Raw genomic sequence first — 18,696 nt, 5'->3', positions numbered from 1 at the left:
GATGGAATTGATAACTTTGCTGTCAAGTTGGCAAATGATATAAAGACAGGTGGTGGGGCAGGTAGTGTTAAGGAAGCAGTGTATCTGCAGAAGGACAGGAAGATTGGGGAAACTCATTGAGAAGGGATTTCAATGAAACCTATCAAATATTTTAAGACATAGATAGAGTGGATGTGAAGAGAATGTTTTCTATAGTGGAGGAATCTAGGACCAGAGGGCACAACCTCAGAATTGAGGAACATCCATTTAGAACAGAGATGAGGTAAAGTTTCTTAAGCCAGAGGGTTGTGAATCAGAGGAATTCATTGTGACACACAGCTGTGCAGTCCAGTTCTTTGGGTATATTGAAGGCAGAGGTTGATCAGTTTCAGATTAAACAGGGCATCAAAGGTTATGGAAAGCAGACAGGAGAATGGGTTTGAGAGAAATAATAAATTAGCGGTGAGGGAATGGCAGAGCAGACTCAATGGGCCAATTGGCCTATTCTGCTCCTATGTCTTATGGACTCACTCCCAACAAGACTTGTTCTTTTCAAATGGCTCCTGCCTTGCAACGATGTCTCTCTCTTCGTCATTTGCTACTTCAAATTATGATTCACTCCCAATTTTAAGAATTGTTCTTTTCAAATGGTTCCTGCCTTGTAACAATGTCTTGCTCCAACTATTTTCAGTTTGATGTGCCAAATTGAAACAATAATATTTTGGAAAAGGATGCAAATTACTCGAGTCCAAATCTTTACAAGAAAATATTTGAATATTGCATGATCACTACAAACTAAGTCCATTTTTTCTGATGCTATGTAGCCAATAAGAATAATGAATAAAGTTCAATTTTGCAAGCATATTCATCTGAATATATATTTAATTCAAAATAGATTTTGTTTCTTATCAGGAGACCTAAAATTTCATCTAAGAGTAGGCAACACTGAACCTGCTTTGCCTCATTCTGTCTTATCCTCGCACCATTTAAGAAATTAACTTGTTCAGTAAATGAAATAGCAGAATGATTGAGCTCTTATAGATAGCGGGGTCAAGGGATATGGGGGGAGGGCAGGAACGGGGTACTGATTGTGTATGATCAGCCATGATCACAGTGAATAGCTGTGCTGGCTATAAGGGGCGAATGGCCTACTCCTGCACCTACTGTCTATTGTCTATAACTCATTTTTTCCTCAAATTTATTTTTTAAATTGAGGTAAAATTTGGACCTTTAAACTGTTCATTTAAAACCTAATTTGCATACACACCTGTTGCCATCCTTACTCTAACCAACCTGTGAAGTAAGCTTGATCTTACATAAGTTCAAAGTAAATTTATTATCAAAAAATATGTCACATATACAACCCAGAAATTCATTTTCTTGTGGGTAACCACATTAATTATGAATTGCTTGCAATGGGAAAAAATCTGCTAAATATGTCAAGAAAATAGTCTAAAAATCCTTAAAATATATTACACATAATTTTAACCAACTTTTCTTTCCTAACAAAATAGCTGAGAAATTCAAATGCAGCAAGCTTCAACTCCAAACTAAATTTACTTTGCAAATAAAAGAACAACAGATGACAGATATCATAAACACTTGTACATCATGTAGCACCTATGGAAAAAAAGTTAACTTTTCAGGTTGAAGATCCTACATCAAAACTGCCCACAACAATCCAGTGCCAGTCTTTAAAAAGTATAATCATGCCTTTTGCGACTCTGAACAGCTCCTTTATGGGGTAAGCTAATTTTAATGTACATGAGGACCTCTTTTGCCTCTCCCTCACTGAACTCTTGTCATTTTATCCATTGTAAATTTGTCCAGTCTGATTATGTTAGTCTTATCTAATCTAAGTAACTGTCACATTTTCTCCTTTCAAATATGAAGTTCAATTCAATCATAGATTAAATAAATATTCGTGAACTATTTGTTAAATGAATAGTGTTAATTAGTCATTACTAAATCTAATACGACCTGCTTTGTTGTAAAGATCTATTATCACCCCTGCTGTTCTTGCACTCTTTTGAAATAGTCATACAGCTTGCCTGCCCTCAAGTGCTGGAAATTTAGAAATATCCTCCAATTAAATAATGAAAAAGCCATTGTCTTTGATCCAGTAGACAAGCCTGGCCAGCTACTCTGTCATACTCCCTTCTATCCCCAGCAAACAAGAGAATTGGAACCAGCCTCTTTTCAACTTTGCTGTCAATGTTCAAGATAACTTCTGGTTCACATGTCTGTGACAACACTTATGAACACCTATTTCCACTCTTGTAACAAAATTTGATTCTGCCACTATCTCTGCTGTATATCAACATTTGGCTCCACATTAACAAGTGCCTCAATTTTAAAATTCTCCTCTTTACAAATTTCTCCATGGCCTTATCTTTCCAAAATACATCACTTGTCTAAACCTCATATCCATTTAACTAAACTATAAATAATTCACAAAATGAGTAGCTTGGCTGATTGATGGTTGGGTTGAGTTGTTTTCCAAATTACTTAAATGCTCAAATATCATCTATAAATTTGCTGATGATACAATTGTTGGCAGAATCTCAGATGGTGATGAGAGGGCCTACAGGAGTGAGACACACCAGCTAGTTAAGTGTTGTCCAACAACAACTTCACACTCAACATCAGTAAGACCAAGGAGCTGAATGTGGACTTCAGAAAGAGTAAGACGAGGGAACACACACCAATCCTTATAGAGGGAGCAGAAGCAGAGAGAGTGAGCAGTTTTAAGGTCCTGGGTGTTAACATCTCTTAACCTGGTCCCAACATATCAATGCAACTAAAAAGAAAGCAAGACAGATGGTATATTTCATTTGGAGTTTGAGGAGATTTGAAATATCACCTAAAACACTTAAAAGTTTCTACATATGTATCATGAAGAGCGTTATGACCGGCAGCATCACCGTCTGATGTGGGAGGGTTACTGCACAGGATTGAAGTAAGCTGTAGTGAGTGATAAAATTAGCCAGTTTCATCTTTGGTATTTTCGAAGACAGCTTCTAGGAGTGATACCTTAAAAAGGTGGCATCCAATTATTAAGGAGCTGCACCACCCAGGACATGTTCTCTTCTCACTGTTAACCATTAGGAAGGAGGTACAGAAGCCTGAAGTCACATACTCAGCGTTTCAAGAACAACACACACAAATTGCTGGTGGAATACAGCAGGCCAGGCAGCATCTATAAGAAGAAGCACTGTCGACATTAAAATGTGTGGCCACTGGGAGATCCTGCTTTCTCTGGTGGACCCAGCATAGGTGTTCAGCAGAACGGTCTCCCAGTCTGTGTCGGGCCCCAGACAGTCCTTCCAGGTGAGGCGACACTTCACCTGTGAATCGGCTGGTGTGGTATACTGCGTCCGGTGCTCCCAGTGTGGCCTTTTATATACTGGTAAGACCCAACGCAGACTGGGGGACCATTTCGCTGAACACTTACGTTCAGTCCGCCAGAGAAAGCAGTATCTCCCAGTGGCCACACATTTTAATTCCACATCCCATTCCCATTCTGATATGTCTATCCATGGCCTCCTCTACTGTCAAGATGAAGCCACACTCAGGTTGGAGGAACATCTTATATACCGGCTGGTTAGCCTCCAACCTGATGGCATGAACATTGACTTCTCTAACTTCCGTTAATGCCCCTCCTCCCCTTCTTACCCCATCCCTGACAATATTTAGTTGTTTGTTTTTTTTTCTCTCTCTCTCTCAGCCCATCACTCTGCCTGGTCTCCATCTCCCTCTGGTGCTCCCCCCCACCCTTTCTTTCTCCAGAGGCCTCCCATCCCATGATCCTTTCCCTTCTCCAGCTCTGTATCCCTTTCACCAATCACCTTTCCAGCTCTTAGCTTCATCCCACACCCTCCGGTCTTCTCCTATCATTTCGCATGTCCCCCTCCCCCCACTACTTTCAAATCTCTTACTATCTTTCCTTTCAGTTAGTCCTGACAAAGGGTCTCGGCCAGAAACGTCGACAGTGCTTCTCCTTATAGATGCTGCCTGGCCTGCCGTGTTCCACCAGCATTTTGTGTGTGTTGTTTGAATTTCCAACATCCGCAGATTTCCTCATGTTGTCTCAAGAACAGCTTCTTTCCCTCTGCTATCTGATTTCTCAATAGACATTTAAATCATTAACACTAACTCTTTACTTTTTTACTTATTTTAACTATTTAATATACATACTTGTACTTAGTGTAATTCACAATGTTATTCCTATATTATTGTGTATTGCATTGTACTGCTGCCGCAAAGTTAATAAATTTCACAACATATGCCAGCGATACTAAACCTGATTCTGATTCTGAAGATCGGTGAACAACTCAATCCACCCATAAACTAAACTTTAAATTTATTTACACCATCATTGGTGCCAATGCATCACTTGACAAGGCTCAAGCTGAATTTATAACTCAATGTCATTTTAAGTCATTTATAAATCTACATAGAACTTAACAACTCACATCTTATCAACAAATCTGTAAATTGTACCTACAGCTTTTGTAGAAATATTGTTTTTATATATCAGAACTTTAAAATCTACTCCCAATGTTAATAAAGCAACAATTCGATAAATGCTATTTTACAAATTTCACATAACTTTCCCAAACCATTTTCCATGAAATAACTTGTGAAATAACCATATAGTCAGCTTCAGGATTCGCTGCTTTGACATTGTTGACAGACTTTTAAAAGGAAACATTCAATACTATTCATATACCATGAAGCACTGTATAATTGTGAGTAAAAGTATGCAATTTGAAAAATACCTCCTGACTCCAGAGGAGTGTCTCACCTGGGCCATCCAGGCATTTTTGTTAAAACCAGACTTCCCACAGGAAGTTGTGAGTAGACAAGTTTCAATCCACATTGGTGGAATACAGATTTCTTGGGGAAACTCTCTTCAAGCACAGAACAGCAATTAAAGCTAGAATCACTATTCATGTCACAGTACCAGGGCAAACTTAAATCCACACATGCAGCATCTTCCTTTGTCAAAAGCCTCCATTTCAAGCAATCTTCATATTCACACTGAATCCACACCTTGTCTGCATACAATCCTTTATCAAAAGGATCCATTATTTTGATTTACTGTTTATCATTCCAAGCTCCGGAAAATCTTAAAATTAAAAATGAAAAGAAAATAGTAAATATCTCCTGCAATTTATTTAGAGGATGATTTATCTAGAAAAAAACTACAGTATTTTTTGATGTCTTTTTGGGCAAATTCCTTTACTGGAGTAATCCACCTTGTTTATTCACCAAACAGATGTAAAGCTTGATCAAAGATTGAGGAAAAATTTATGCAAATATATTGCATCAAAATTAAAAGTTATGAATAAATCAAAAGCAGAATATAAAGGGAGTATTATTGATATAGAACGTATTGTGCAAATATCTACAAATAATATATTTCCATTCTAAACAAAATACCAATAACTTATACAGTATGCAGTTTATTAATCCCAACTTCCAGGTTGATGTACCATGTCTATTTTTATTATTATTGTCATGTCTGAGTGTATCTGGAATACTCCAGATAAAGCCTGATCTCAGTGACTTTCTAACCAGACATGCTAATTTAGAAAAAAAGACTAATAAATGAATATTCTTGCAGCTGAGCAGTGAAAAATAGACCATAAACAAAATGGTATTCATAAGTGTAGTTTTACTTTACCTACCAATGCAACATATGCAAAATACATAACAGCACACTTCAGAAATGTAAAATCACAACTGAAAACTACTGTGTGAAATGTGTCAACATATACGAACTGCTTAAGCTATAGATGTCGAAACATCAATTCAGATCATTAACTGGGGATGGTGAATTTAATCCAATTAGGCAGTCAATAATACCAATTCAGCTTTATTAAGTATGTGCATTGTAGTCATTAAGTTCCCCTTTCAGCTGGCCATGTGGGGCTAAAGTACTTGCCCAGCCTACTAGCAGCATATCATGACAAACATTTGTTCAATCGTTTAGATGTTAATTAGGGTGGCATTTGCAAGGAGTGAATCATAAGCTTTTACTGTAACCCATTTCAAATAAAGAATAACCACTGACCAATATCTGGAATGCAACCCTAGTTATCAGCAGAAAACAAAAATATTTTCTGTATCAATATAAAATATAACTACACCCTTACAATCTCAACATCAAAAAATATGGCATTATTGTAAGGCTGAGTATGAAACTGAAAGATAAGACAGTGTCAGGAAAGTTGTTTTCACTGGTAGTTGAAACTAGAACTAGGGGACATAGACTCAAGATTCAGGGGAGTAGACTTAGGATGGAGATGAGGAGAAACTGCTTTTGCCAGACAGAAGTGAATCTGTGTAATTCTCTCTGCCAAGGATGCCAAAGAGGCTAGCTCATTCAATGTATTTAAGACGCAGTTAGATAGAGTTTGGTATAGCAGCTGAACTACAAATTATGGAGAAAAGGCGGATAGGTGGGGTTGAGTCCACAGCCAGATCAGCCATGATCTTCATGAATACTGGAGCAAGGTCAGTGGGGCAAGATGGACGACTCCTGCTCCTATTTATGTTCTTATTGACTTGTGAAAACTGAACAGTCAATAAAAATTTTAACAGTTAAAATGTTCAAAGGTTCATTTTATTATCAAACTCTGTGTGCAGAATACAAATCTGAAATGAGTCTCTTCTCCAAGTTAACCATATTACAGTGATGCACCATCAATAACTCTCGGAGACGGGAGGCGAACCATTGGCTTTTATTAGCAGCAGAACAGAGCACAGCATCTTGGAGACTGAGGGGGGAGCAGTGCCTCCAATCGCGTTTATATAGGGACCTGTGGGAGGAGCCACAGGAGCAGTCAGCAGAGGGGCGTGTCCAGACAGGTATACATAGTTCACCACATACAGAAAGCCATATAAGTAGCTGAAAGACATCCATCTTCCTCCCCCTGCACAAAAAGAAAAAGAACAAAATCTCACAAACCCCAAACACCCCCAACCTCTCCCTCGCACAAAAACTAAAAGATCACCTAAAACCCCAGCCTGCCGATTTGTAACAAGAAAAAATAGATGAGCAAGTGAAATAAACATATAACTAAAAGAGGCCAATATAAACTACCATTAGTTTGAATTACAGTCCAATCCATAAATCTCAGTATTTCGATAACATCTCCGAGAGCATTGGGACCCAAGGGCAGTGACACAAACCAGCAGCTTCTCTGAGGACAGCAAGTTGAACCAGCGGACTCTCCGAGGAAAGCTATTGAAACCAGTAGCCTCTGAGAACTGCTCACTCTCCCCTGCATTTGCCTCAATGTTTCAATCTACCTCAATGCCTTAATTAGCAAGAAATGTAGTTGATCATCCTGAACTTCTCTTCATGACAGTTTGTGCTTGCATTTCTCTCTTGGGGTATTCTCAGGGACAGCAGAGCACTAGCTCACTTGATCAATCTACAGACTGTAAGTCACAGGCTCCAACAGTTTCAAAACAAAATTAAGATAAAATGATTAAGTAGAAGATGTAGAAAAGCTGAAATAGGAACTGGAGACTGCATTTCAGCCATTGCCCAAAGTATTCTTAGGTACTAGGAGTAAGCGTGACGGAGGATTGTCTTAACATCTCAAAGCTCAAAGGCATTGTAATCAATCAAAAAAAAACACCAACTCCAGAGTCTGTGAAGATATGAAACAAAAGAAGCAGCCTATTTAGCACTACAAGCCACTTTTCAATATTGTTGCTGATCCATTTTCCAACTTAATTGCCACAACCTCTGATCTCCTAGCTGGTCAGTCTTTGCCACACTCCCCTCTAACAGAAAGTATATTATTTGCTTGGTAAGAAGATTACAATTGTACAAAACTCCAAGTGTGATATCACAGAAATCCTATGAATCCACTTCTGTACTCAACTCATTCTTCAAAAGGGTAACAAACCATTTTTCCTTCATATTTACTTGCTGCACTTGTAAGTTACCTTGCAGTGACTTATGTACAAGGATATCAATGTCCTTTGAATGAAAGCATTTCTCAATCACTCATCATTTAAAAATACGGGATTTTTTTCTATTGAAATAGAATTCATTCTTCCACATTATGCTTCATCTGTATCTTGTTGCCCTTTAAAGTCTATCCCTTTGAAACATCTTTGCATCATCACTGTTACTCAGATTTCCACCTAACTTTGCATCAAAACCAAACTTACATTTGGTCTCCTCACTCAGGTTGCTTCTCAGGTTATCAAATCAAATTTGAAAATGTATTACTCAAAGATTTTAGGCAAATGACCAAATGCTTTCTCACAAGGTAGGTATTGAGTAGCAGCTTAATGGAGAAAAAGAAGTGGAGGCAAAAGAATTTACAAGAGGGTCCTTGGCAGCTAAAGGCACGGTCACCAGAAGTAAAATAATTTAATTAATAATTTTCATGAAGGCAAATTGAACAACTGGTGATATCTCATCACCTGTAGAACTGGAAACAATTTTTCAGACTGTGATACATGAGGACAAGGAGTTGAAAATGAAAAGAAAATGTTAGCATTTAAGTGTAATTTACTGGAATCCAATGCAGACCTACAAGGCTTGGATTAAATTAGGACAATGTGGAAATTTGGATTATGAAAGCTACAGCAAGGGAAATAACCTGACTAAAAATGTGTATATGTGAGCCGGTTCTTCTTAGGGATAAATAGGCATAAGGGATTAACAGTGTAGCTCGGATTTACAGTTGACAGGGAGAGAAATAGAACATTCAAACACTAATGAAACACAATAGAAAATCAATGTGGATTACATGTCTCATTATTACATTCAGTTCTGGTCACCTCATTACAGGAAGGATGTTGAAGCTTTGGAGAGGGTGCAAAAAAGGTGTATCAGGATGCTGCCTGGATTAGAGAGGCTGTACTGTTCTGTGTTCTATCTCTATTCATGCTGAACCATTATGATCGTAGAATGACCACAGGAACTGCAGAAATGGCTATCTCAGTCTGTGTGCATTCTAACCGAAACCATAATTTCAGAAAGTGATTGATTGTTTCTGATGAAGCTTTGCTTGGAGAAGTATTTTCATTACTCATGCAAGTTCCTGCCAAAACTCTGTTTTGAGGTACTTCTTCAAAAAACCAATTAATCTGTGTTAGAGAAAATTGCTGGATTATATTGAGACTGCTGTATTGGATATCTTAATCTATTCACCAATATGGTCAGTTTTCTAGCAGACTGTAAATAAAGCCTACACTCTGAAAAGTCTGACCTGTGAATTTATTATTCTGAGTATGCTTGATATGAAATGTAAACACAAGAGATTCTGCAGATGATGGAAAACCAGCATCTATGGAGCAGAGTAAATCATCAACGTTTCCAGCTGAGGGGACTATTTATTCCCCTCTATAGATGCTACCTGACCTGCTGAATTCCATGTGTGTTGATATGAAATGCATTTGATTCAACCATCTTCTCTGGCAGCAAGTTCCAGACTTCAATCTCTCTATGAAAATATCTCCCCTCAAATCCTCTTTAAAACTAATAAACTCTTCTCAGGCTTCTAGCTGGATACAGGTATTGTCTTCAACTGACATTTCGATGACAAATTCTGCCATCTTCATCAGGGTTGATACCCAGGCATGTCTGGCCCAATAGTATTTATACCCTCATCGTTTGTCCCTCCTGATCTGTTAGTCCTCATCCAATCAGGTTTCCGCTGTCCCACCTTGTTTACAATTGAATTCCAGTTCTTACTTAGAGTAAGACCTCCGTCTTTGTTAAACTTCTTTTTCTCTAGTTTTATTTCAATGGCTTTCTTCACCAGGCAGTCCTAAAAGCCATTGGCTCAGTACAGTAGTCTTGTGCCATTGAAGTCAATGGCCATTGGGAATGCAATAATCTGCTACAGCTGATTTCTCTGGGTAGCCCAAGTGGCTACACCTCTTGTGCTCCTTGATGTGAGTTTCCACCATGTCGATATACGCTGCTCTGCATTCACAGGGAATCCCATAAACACCCCTGTCCTGAGTCCCAGGTCACCTCTAATCCGCATAAGTGTGATTTGAACTTCCTTACAAGAACGTAAGTAAGCTGAATGTAGAACAGTTCTTTCTACTTTGATTAACCAAGAAAAACTATTTCGGACCCAGAGAATCTCCATGAAAAAATAAGATTATGCATGACATTCCTACGGAATAGCTACAAGATGAAGGAAATCAATCGGGCCCTTAAAAAGGCCGACGGAAAAAACCAGGAAACCTACTGAGGAGTAACCTGTCACTACTGCCTGTCTCCCCTATATTTTCATGGATTCTGGAAGGATCACCAGGAGCCTGAAGTAATACCAGATTAATACTGTCCACAAACACATAAGGAAGCTCAAATCACAGACAGCCTGTGAATGTGGAGCAGTGTATATTGGCAGACAGGATACACGATGGAAACCCACATCAAGGAGCACAGAAGGTATAATCCAAATGGGTTACCTGGAGAAATCAGTGGTAGCATAACATTGAATTTGCAATGGCTATAGGATTGACTTCAACACCACAAAACTGATTTTTTCCAAAAATACTTTATTCAGAAATTTTACAAAATAGTTATTTACATAGAAAAAACATTGTTAAATCTGAGTCCCTACACAATAAAGTTATTTTTCAATAAATTATGCGTTGACTCTCTGTTCCTATTCAAATTAAAGATGTTTACAATAAAACATTCATTGACCCTCAAACTTTAGACAAGGATTAAAGACCTATTTACAATAAAATAATTAATGATAAACATCCAGGTATTGACTTTCATTCCTTTACTGAAGTTCCTTTACTGTCTATACATTTCCAGCCACTCCTGGGGTGCCATGTTGACTCATCTATGCACACTGCTGATGAGGGGTATTCTCCTCCCCACACCCTTAAACTGATGAACCTTAAACTGTGATCCTTCCCCAATGGGTCTTTGCGGAGGCTGCACCAAGCTTGGGTGCATCCCTCAGCATGTATTCCTGCAGGCGAGAATGTGCCAGCCTCAGCACTCAGCCACGGACATCTCCATGTGCTGGTAGACCACCAAGTTTCGGGCTGACCAAAGAGCGTCCTTCACCGAGTTGATGATCTACCAGCAGAACCGGATATTTGTCTCCGTGTGCGTCCCCGGGAACAGCCCGTAAATCAGAAAGTCCTCAGTTACGCAGCTGCTGGGCATGAATCTTGACATCACCCCTTCCATTCTCCTCCCACCTTTTTCATGAACCCACAGTGTGCAAGGAGTTGAGTCACTGACTCTGCCTCATTGCAGTCCTCCCGTGGGCAGCAGGGTGTGGAGACGACGTTCCAGGCATACAGGAAGGATCTGACAGGGAGGGCCCCTCTCACCGCCAGCCAGGCGAGGTCTTAGTGCCTGTTTGTGAGGTCTGGCGATGAGGCATTTTGCCAGATGTACTGGACAGTCTGCTCAAGGAACCACCCCACTGAGTCCATCCTGTCCTTCTCCTGCAGCGCCTGCAGGTCATTACGTGCCGACCACTGTCTAATAGCCTTGTGGTCAAAGGCGTTGACCTGGAAGAACTTTTCTATGAAGGCCGGGTTTGGCGGCAATGACCAGCTGATTGGGGCGTTGTGTGGGAGTGGGGCCAGATCCATCCTTCGCAGTTAGGGCGACAGATAGAAGAAAGCCATTGAAGTAAAACTATAAGAAAAGAATTTTAACAAAGACAAGGGCCTCATTTTAAGTGCTGGAATTTGATTGTAAACAAGGTGGCACAGCAGAAACCCGATTGGATGAGGACTAACCAATCAGGAGGGATGGATGACGGGGGATATAAATACCACCAGACTAGACATGCCCAGGCATCATCCCTGAGAAGATGCACAGTTTGGCATCGAAACATCGGTTATAATTGATACCTGTATCCGGCTGGAAGCCTGAAAAGAGTTTATTTGCGATATATACCAGGAAAATATGAGATCCTTTTTCCTCTTTAAAAACTCCTTCCTTTCACCTTACACATGTGCCCTCTTGCTTTTGATACCCCTACCATGGGAAAAGATTCCGATTATCTACCCTATATATGTCTCTTATAATTTTATATGCCTCCATCAGGTCATCCTTCAAATCTCATAGGCTACAAAGAATATAAGCCCAACCTTTCTACTCTTTCCTTCCTATGATGTAGTGACCTGAAATGCATACAATACTCCGAGTACAGTCTAACTGGTATTTTGTGAAGTTGCAACATTACATCCCAACTTTTGTATTCTACACTGTACATGTTACAGTGGCAATAGAGCAAAATGCTAATGTTTGCACAGGTGTGAACACAGAACAGTTGGCAGAACTTTTGATATTCCACCCCCCCCCCATTCACACTTCTTATGGGAACAAGGTGTTCAAGTGCAACAACCTCACCATCTGGGGCATGATCCCTTCTCATTGCTACCATTGGGAAGGAAGTACAGGGCCCGACGACCCACACTCAACATTTCAGGAACAGCTTTTTCCCCTCTGCCAACAGATTTGGCATGACTCTAGCAAATTTCTATAGGTGTATTATGAAGAGCATTCTGACTGGTTGCAACACGGCCTGTTATGGAGGTTCCAATTCATAGGATCACAAGAAGCTGCAGAGAGTTGTAGACAAAGACACTTCCATCAAGGACACAACCCTCCTCACCATCAAGGACATCTTCAAGAGATGGTGACTTAGGAAGGCAACATCCATCTTTAATGACACTCAGCATCTGGGATATGTCTTCTTATTATTACCAACAGAAACGAGGTACAAGAGCCTGAAGACTCATGCTCAATGTTTTAGCAACTGCTTCTTTCACTCTGCCATCATATTTATGAATGGACCATAAACCCATGAACACTACCTCACCACTCTTCTTTAGAATTATTTATTTTGTAACTTATAATTAGGCACACTAGTGTCTATATTTCATGTGTTCCTGTACACGGTTCTAACTGCATAATCAAATTCACAGATGACACCACAGTGGTTGGCCTGATCAGAGGGGATGATGAGATGGCCGACAGGGACGAGGTCCAGCACCTGGCCGCGTGGTGTGCCGACAACAACCTGGCCCATAACACCCAGATTCACCTGTGAGTTGGCTGGTGTGGTATACTGCATCCGGTGATCCCGGTGTGGCCTTTTATATATTGGTGAGACCCAACACAGACTGGGAGACCATTTCGCTGAACACCTACGCTCGGTCTGCCAGAGAAAGCAGGATCTCCCAGTGGCCACATATTTTAATTCTACGTCCCATTCCCATTCTGATATGTCTATCCATGGCCTCCTCTACTGTCAAGATGAAGCCACACTCAGGTTGGAGGAACAACACCTTATATACCGGCTAGGTAGCCTCCAACCTGATGGCATGAACATTGACTTCTCTTACTTCTGCTAATGGCCCTCCTCCCCTTCTTACCCTATCCCTGACATATTTAGTTGTTTGTTTTTTTTTCTCTCTCTCTCTCTCTCTGCCCATCACTCTGCCTGTTCTCCATCTCCCTCTGGTGTTCCCCCCTCCCCCTTTCTTTCTCCCGAGGCCTCCCGTCCCAAGATCCTTTCCCTTCTCCAAATCTGTATCACTTTCGCCAAACACCTTTCCAGCTCTTAGCTTCATCCCACCCCCTCCGGTCTTCTCCTATTATTTTCGCATTTCCCCTTCCCCCCACTACTTTCAAATCTCTTAGTATCTTTCCTTTCAGTTAGTCCTGATGAAGGGTCTTGGCCCGAAATGTCGACAGCGCTTCTCCCTATAGATGCTGCCTGGCCTGCTGTGTTACACCAGCATTTTGTGCCTGATGCAGTTTAAAACCCTGAGATTCATCTTCCCGCAGATAGCCACCGAACAAGGAAACACCCTGAAACCCGTTCAAAGAAAACATCAAACGCCAAAAACACAAGAAATGACAACAAATCACAAATGTACAGTGGAGAGCATCCTGACAGGTTGCATCACTGCCTGGTATGGAGAGTCTTGATACCTAATGCGAGGGTCCAGTGAGATGGAGGAACTGAGGGAAATACATGTTAGTAGGGAAGTGATGTTAGGTAAATTGAAGGGATTAAAAGCAAATAAATCCCCAGGGCCAGATGGTCTGCATCCCAGAGTGCTTAAGGAAGTAGCCCAAGAAATAGTGGATGCATTAGTGGTAATTTTTCAAAACTCCTTAGGTTCTGGATTAGTTCCTAAGGATTGGAGGGTGGCTAATGTAACCCCTTTTTAAAAAAGGAGGGAGAGAAAAACCGGGGAATTATAGACCGGTTAGTCTGACATCGGTGGTGGGGAAAATGCTAGAGTCGGTTATCAAAGATGTGATAACAGCACATTTGGAAAGAGGTGAAATCATCGGACAAAGTCAGCATGGATTTGTGAAAGGAAAATCATGTCTGACGAATCTTACAGAATTTTTTGAAGATGTAACTAATAGAGTGGATAGGGGAGAGCCAGTGGACGTGGTATAATTAGATTTTCAAAAGGCTTTTTACAAGGTCCCACACAGGAGATTAGTGTGCAAACTTAAAGCACATGGTATTGGGGATATGGTATTGATGTGGATAGAGAATTGGTTGGCAGACAGGAAGCAAAGAGTGGGAGTAAACGGGATCTTTTCAGAATGGCAGGCAGTGACTAGAGGGGTACTGCAAGGCTTGGTGCTGGGACCCTAGTTGTTTACAATATATATTAATGATTTAGACGAGGGAATTAAATGCAGCATCTCCAAGTTTGCGGATGACACCAAGCTGGGCGGCGGTGTTAGCTGTGAGGAGGATGCTAAGAGGATGCAGGGTGACTTGGATAGGTTAGGTGAGTGGGCAAATTCATGGCAGATGCAATTTAATGTGGATAAATGTGAGGTTATCCACTTTGGTTGCAAGAACAGTAAAACACATTATTATCTGAATGGTGGCCGATTAGGAAAAGGGGAAGTGCAAAGAGACCTGGGTGTCATTGTACACCAGTCATTGAGGGTGGGCATGCAGGTACAGCAGACGGTGAAAAAGGCAAATGGTATGTTGGCATTCATAGCAAAAGGATTTGAGTACAGGGGCAGGGAGGTTCTACTGCAGTTGTACAAGGCCTTGGTGAGACCGCACCTAGAATATTGTATGCAGTTTTGGTCCCCTAATCTGAAGGGGAAGGTTCACCAGATTGATTCCTGGGATGGCAGGACTTTCATATGAAGAAGGACTGGATCGACTAGGCTTATACTCACTGGAATTTAGGGGGGATCTTATTGAAACGTATAAAATTCTAAAGGGATTGGACAGGCTAGATGCAGGAGGATTGTTTCTGATGTTGGGGAAGTCCAGAACGAGGGGTCACAGTTTAAGGATAAAGGGGAAGCCTTTTAGGACCGAGATGAGGAAAAACTTCTTCACACAGAGAGTGGTGAATCTGTGGAATTCTCTGCCACAGGAAACAGTTGAGGCCGGTTCATTGGTTATATTTAAGAGGGAGTTAGATATGGCCCTTGTGGCTAAAGGGATCAGGGGGTATGGAGAGAAAGCAGGTACAGGGTTCTGAGTTGGATGATCAGCCATGATCATACTGAATGGTGGTGCAGGCTCAAAGGGCCAAATGGCCTACTCCTGCACCTATTTTCTATGTTTCTACAAGTATAGAAGATGATATGAGACATAGATTGAACAACTAGCCAGAGACTTTTTTCCCCAGGGTGGAAATGGCAAATATGATTGGGGAAAATTTTAAGGTGACTGGAGGAAAATATAGAGGTGGGGGGCCAGGGTGTCAGAAGGGTTTTTAATCAAAGTGGTGGGTGAGTGGAATGCTCTGCCAGGAGTGGTGGTACATTATGGTTATTTATGAGACTCTTTGATAGGCACATCGATGACAGAAAAAAATTAAGGGCTATGTAGAGGGAAGTGAGTTTGAATTTAGAGTATATTAAAAGGTCAGAACAACATTGTGGGAAGAAAGGCCTACACTAAAGATCAATGTTCTATGTACTGCTGCAACAAAACAAGCAACTTCACGGTGTATGTCATTGATAATGTATACCCGATTCTGATTGACAAGTGTGAGAATCTTGGCCTTGGCTAGGAGCAGCAGGTTTCAGCGCTGTGGGAGGGGTTTGCCACTGTCTGCAGGTTGAAGAACCCTCCCAGCTGCCGGGTGGCAGGAGGCCTTGCCTCTCCCCTGGGAAGGTAACACGTACAACAAGCTGGAGGAACTCTGCAGGTCGGGCAGCAACTGTGGAAACGAGCAGTCAATGTTTTGGGCCGAGACCCTTCATCAGGACTGAACAGGGAGGGGGCAGGGGCCCTATAAAGAAGATGGGGGGAGAGTTGAAAACCAATCAGAGGAAAGATCAAGGGGTGAGGGAGGGGAAGCAGGGAGGGGATAGGGGAAGAAGGAATGTAAAGGGAAAGCACTGTGGGTAGTAGAAGGCAGAATCATGAGAGAGGTGCAGCTCGAAGAGGAAGCAGAGTGAAAGTGGGATGGAGGAAGGGCGAGGGAGGGAATTACTAGAAGTTGGAGAATTCAATGTTCATCCCAAGGGGCTGGAGACTACCCAGACGGTATATGAAGTGTTGCTCCTCCAACCTGAGTTTGGCCTTATCATGGCAGTAGAGGAAGCAATGTGTGGACATATCCGAATGGGAACGCGACGCAGAGTTGAAGTGGGTGGCAACCGGGAGATCCAGTCTGTTGTGGTGGACGCAGCGGAGATGATCGACCAAGCGGTCCCCCAATCTGCGTCGGGTCTCGCCGATGTACAGGAGGCCGCACCGGGAGGACCGGATGCAATAGATGACCCCAACAGACCCACAAGTGTTGCCTCATCTGGCAGGACTGTTTGGGGCCCTGAATGGTGGTAAGAGAGGAGGAGTAGAGACAGGTGTAGCAATTATGCTTGTAGGGATAACAGCCAGGTTGGAGATCGGTGGGGAGGGACATGTGAAAGGTGTGACCCTGGGAAGGTGCCGTGCCCCTACCTTCCCGAGCGCCAGGCTGCTCCCGGGCCTGGGATGTGGTTGAAGCGGCTTCCCTTTCCCTCAACCTCCTCCCACCGATGGAGTCAGTCCGTTGGTTTAACGTCGCGCGAGATCTCGGACACCACCCCGCCCCGTTCCTGCCTCAATCGGAGCACGAGGGCTCCCGGCACCCGCCGCGGTTTCAGCGCGAGGGCTCCCGGCACCCGCCGCGGTCCGAGCGCGAGGAATCCCGGCACCCGCCGCAGTTTCAGCGCGGGGGCTCCCGGCACCCGCCGCAGTTTCAGCGCGGGGGCTCCCGGCACCCGCCGCAGTTTCAGCGCGAGGGCTCCCGGCACCCGCCGCGGTCCGAGCGCGAGGAATCCCGGCACCCGCCGCAGTTTCAGCGCGGGGGCTCCCGGCACCCGCCGCAGTTTCAGCGCGGGGGCTCCCGGCACCCGCCGCGGTCCGAGCGCGAGGAATCCCGGCACCCGCCGCAGTTTCAGCGCGGGGGCTCCCGGCACCCGCCGCGGTCCGAGCGCGAGGAATCCCGGCACCCGCCGCAGTTTCAGCGCGGGGGCTCCCGGCACCCGCCGCAGTTTCAGCGCGAGGGCTCCCGGCACCCGCCGCAGTTTCAGCGCGAGGGCTCCCGGCACCCGCCGCGGTCCGAGCGCGAGGAATCCCGGCACCCGCCGCAGTTTCAGCGCGGGGGCTCCCGGCACCCGCCGCGGTCCGAGCGCGAGGAATCCCGGCACCCGCCGCAGTTTCAGCGCGGGGGCTCCCGGCACCCGCCGCGGTCCGAGCGCGAGGAATCCCGGCACCCGCCGCAGTTTCAGCGCGGGGGCTCCCGGCACCCGCCGCGGTCCGAGCGCGAGGGCTCCCGGCACCCGCCGCGGTCCGAGCGCGAGGGCTCCCGGCACCCGCCGCGGTCCGAGCGCGGGGAATCCCGGCACCCGCCGCGGTTTCAGCGCGGGGGCTCCCGGCACCCGCCGCGGTCCGAGCGCGAGGGCTCCCGGCACCCGCCGCGGTCCGAGCGCGAGGGCTCCCGGCACCCGCCGCGGTCCGAGCGCGAGGGCTCCCGGCACCCGCCGCGGTCCGAGCGCGAGGGCTCCCGGCACCCGCCGCGGTCCGAGCGCGAGGAATCCCGGCAGCGCCACGGTTGGAAGAATATCCGAGAACTAAGTGCTAAGAATTTAAAATTTACTGCATATGTATCTGCTTCATCATTGACGGGACTTCAATCAAGCTAGTCTGAAGTAATAGCTATCCAATTATCAACATATCACTTGGAGCACCAGGAGTCCCAATGCATTTGATACTTTGATATTAACATAAGATATGCCTACCATTCCATCCCTAGACCCCATTTTGGGAAATATCACCTGGCTGTCCTCCTTTCTGCATACAAGCAAAGGCTAAAAACCAAGGCAACAGAGGTAGGGATGTAAAAGGGATGATCACAGGAGGCAAAGAAGTGGCTACAGGAGTGCTTCGTGTCAGTGGACTGTGCCATGTTCAAAGATTCATCAGATGATTGAATAAATATTGCCATGTTTGTCACGGACCTTATAAAGAAACTCATGAATGAGTGCATCCCCACAAAATCATTCAGTCTTTCCCAACCAGAAGTCTTGGATGAACCAAGAAATCCACAATCTGCTGAGGGTTAGATCAGTGCCATTCAGGTATGGCGAAGAACAATCTTCGGAAAGCCACCTCACATGCGAATTGGCAATTCCAGACCAAACTTGAATCACTCAACTGGGACTGAAGATGCAGGTATCAGGATGCT

General features: G+C 43.7%; 1 protein-coding gene across 4 annotated transcripts in view; it reads right to left on the bottom strand.

The window, feature by feature from the left end:
• LOC132378258 (zinc finger CW-type PWWP domain protein 2-like) overlaps window positions 1-17,101 on the bottom strand; it is a 57,474-nt gene extending 40,373 nt beyond the window's left edge. For 2 of the 4 annotated variants that reach the window (XM_059945021.1, XM_059945022.1), the window contains exons 1-2: window positions 16,929-17,101; window positions 4,787-5,110 (exon numbers count right to left, since the gene is read on the bottom strand). In XM_059945021.1, coding sequence (XP_059801004.1) covers window positions 4,787-5,070 — 284 coding nt within the window. In that variant the 5' untranslated portion in view covers window positions 5,071-5,110; window positions 16,929-17,101. Of the gene's footprint in view, window positions 1-4,760; window positions 5,111-5,871; window positions 6,921-16,928 lie in introns of those variants that run through there. The other 2 variants (XR_009506951.1, XM_059945023.1) reach the window with 2 other exon arrangements.
• Between the last annotated feature and the right edge of the window lie 1,595 nt (window positions 17,102-18,696).

The sequence above is a fragment of the Hypanus sabinus genome, chromosome 20, assembly GCF_030144855.1.
Source record: "Hypanus sabinus isolate sHypSab1 chromosome 20, sHypSab1.hap1, whole genome shotgun sequence".
NCBI classification, from domain to species: Eukaryota; Metazoa; Chordata; class Chondrichthyes; order Myliobatiformes; family Dasyatidae; genus Hypanus; species Hypanus sabinus.
Note: the sequence above shows the minus strand (reverse complement) of the source record. Positions and strands in the feature narration are given on the sequence as shown.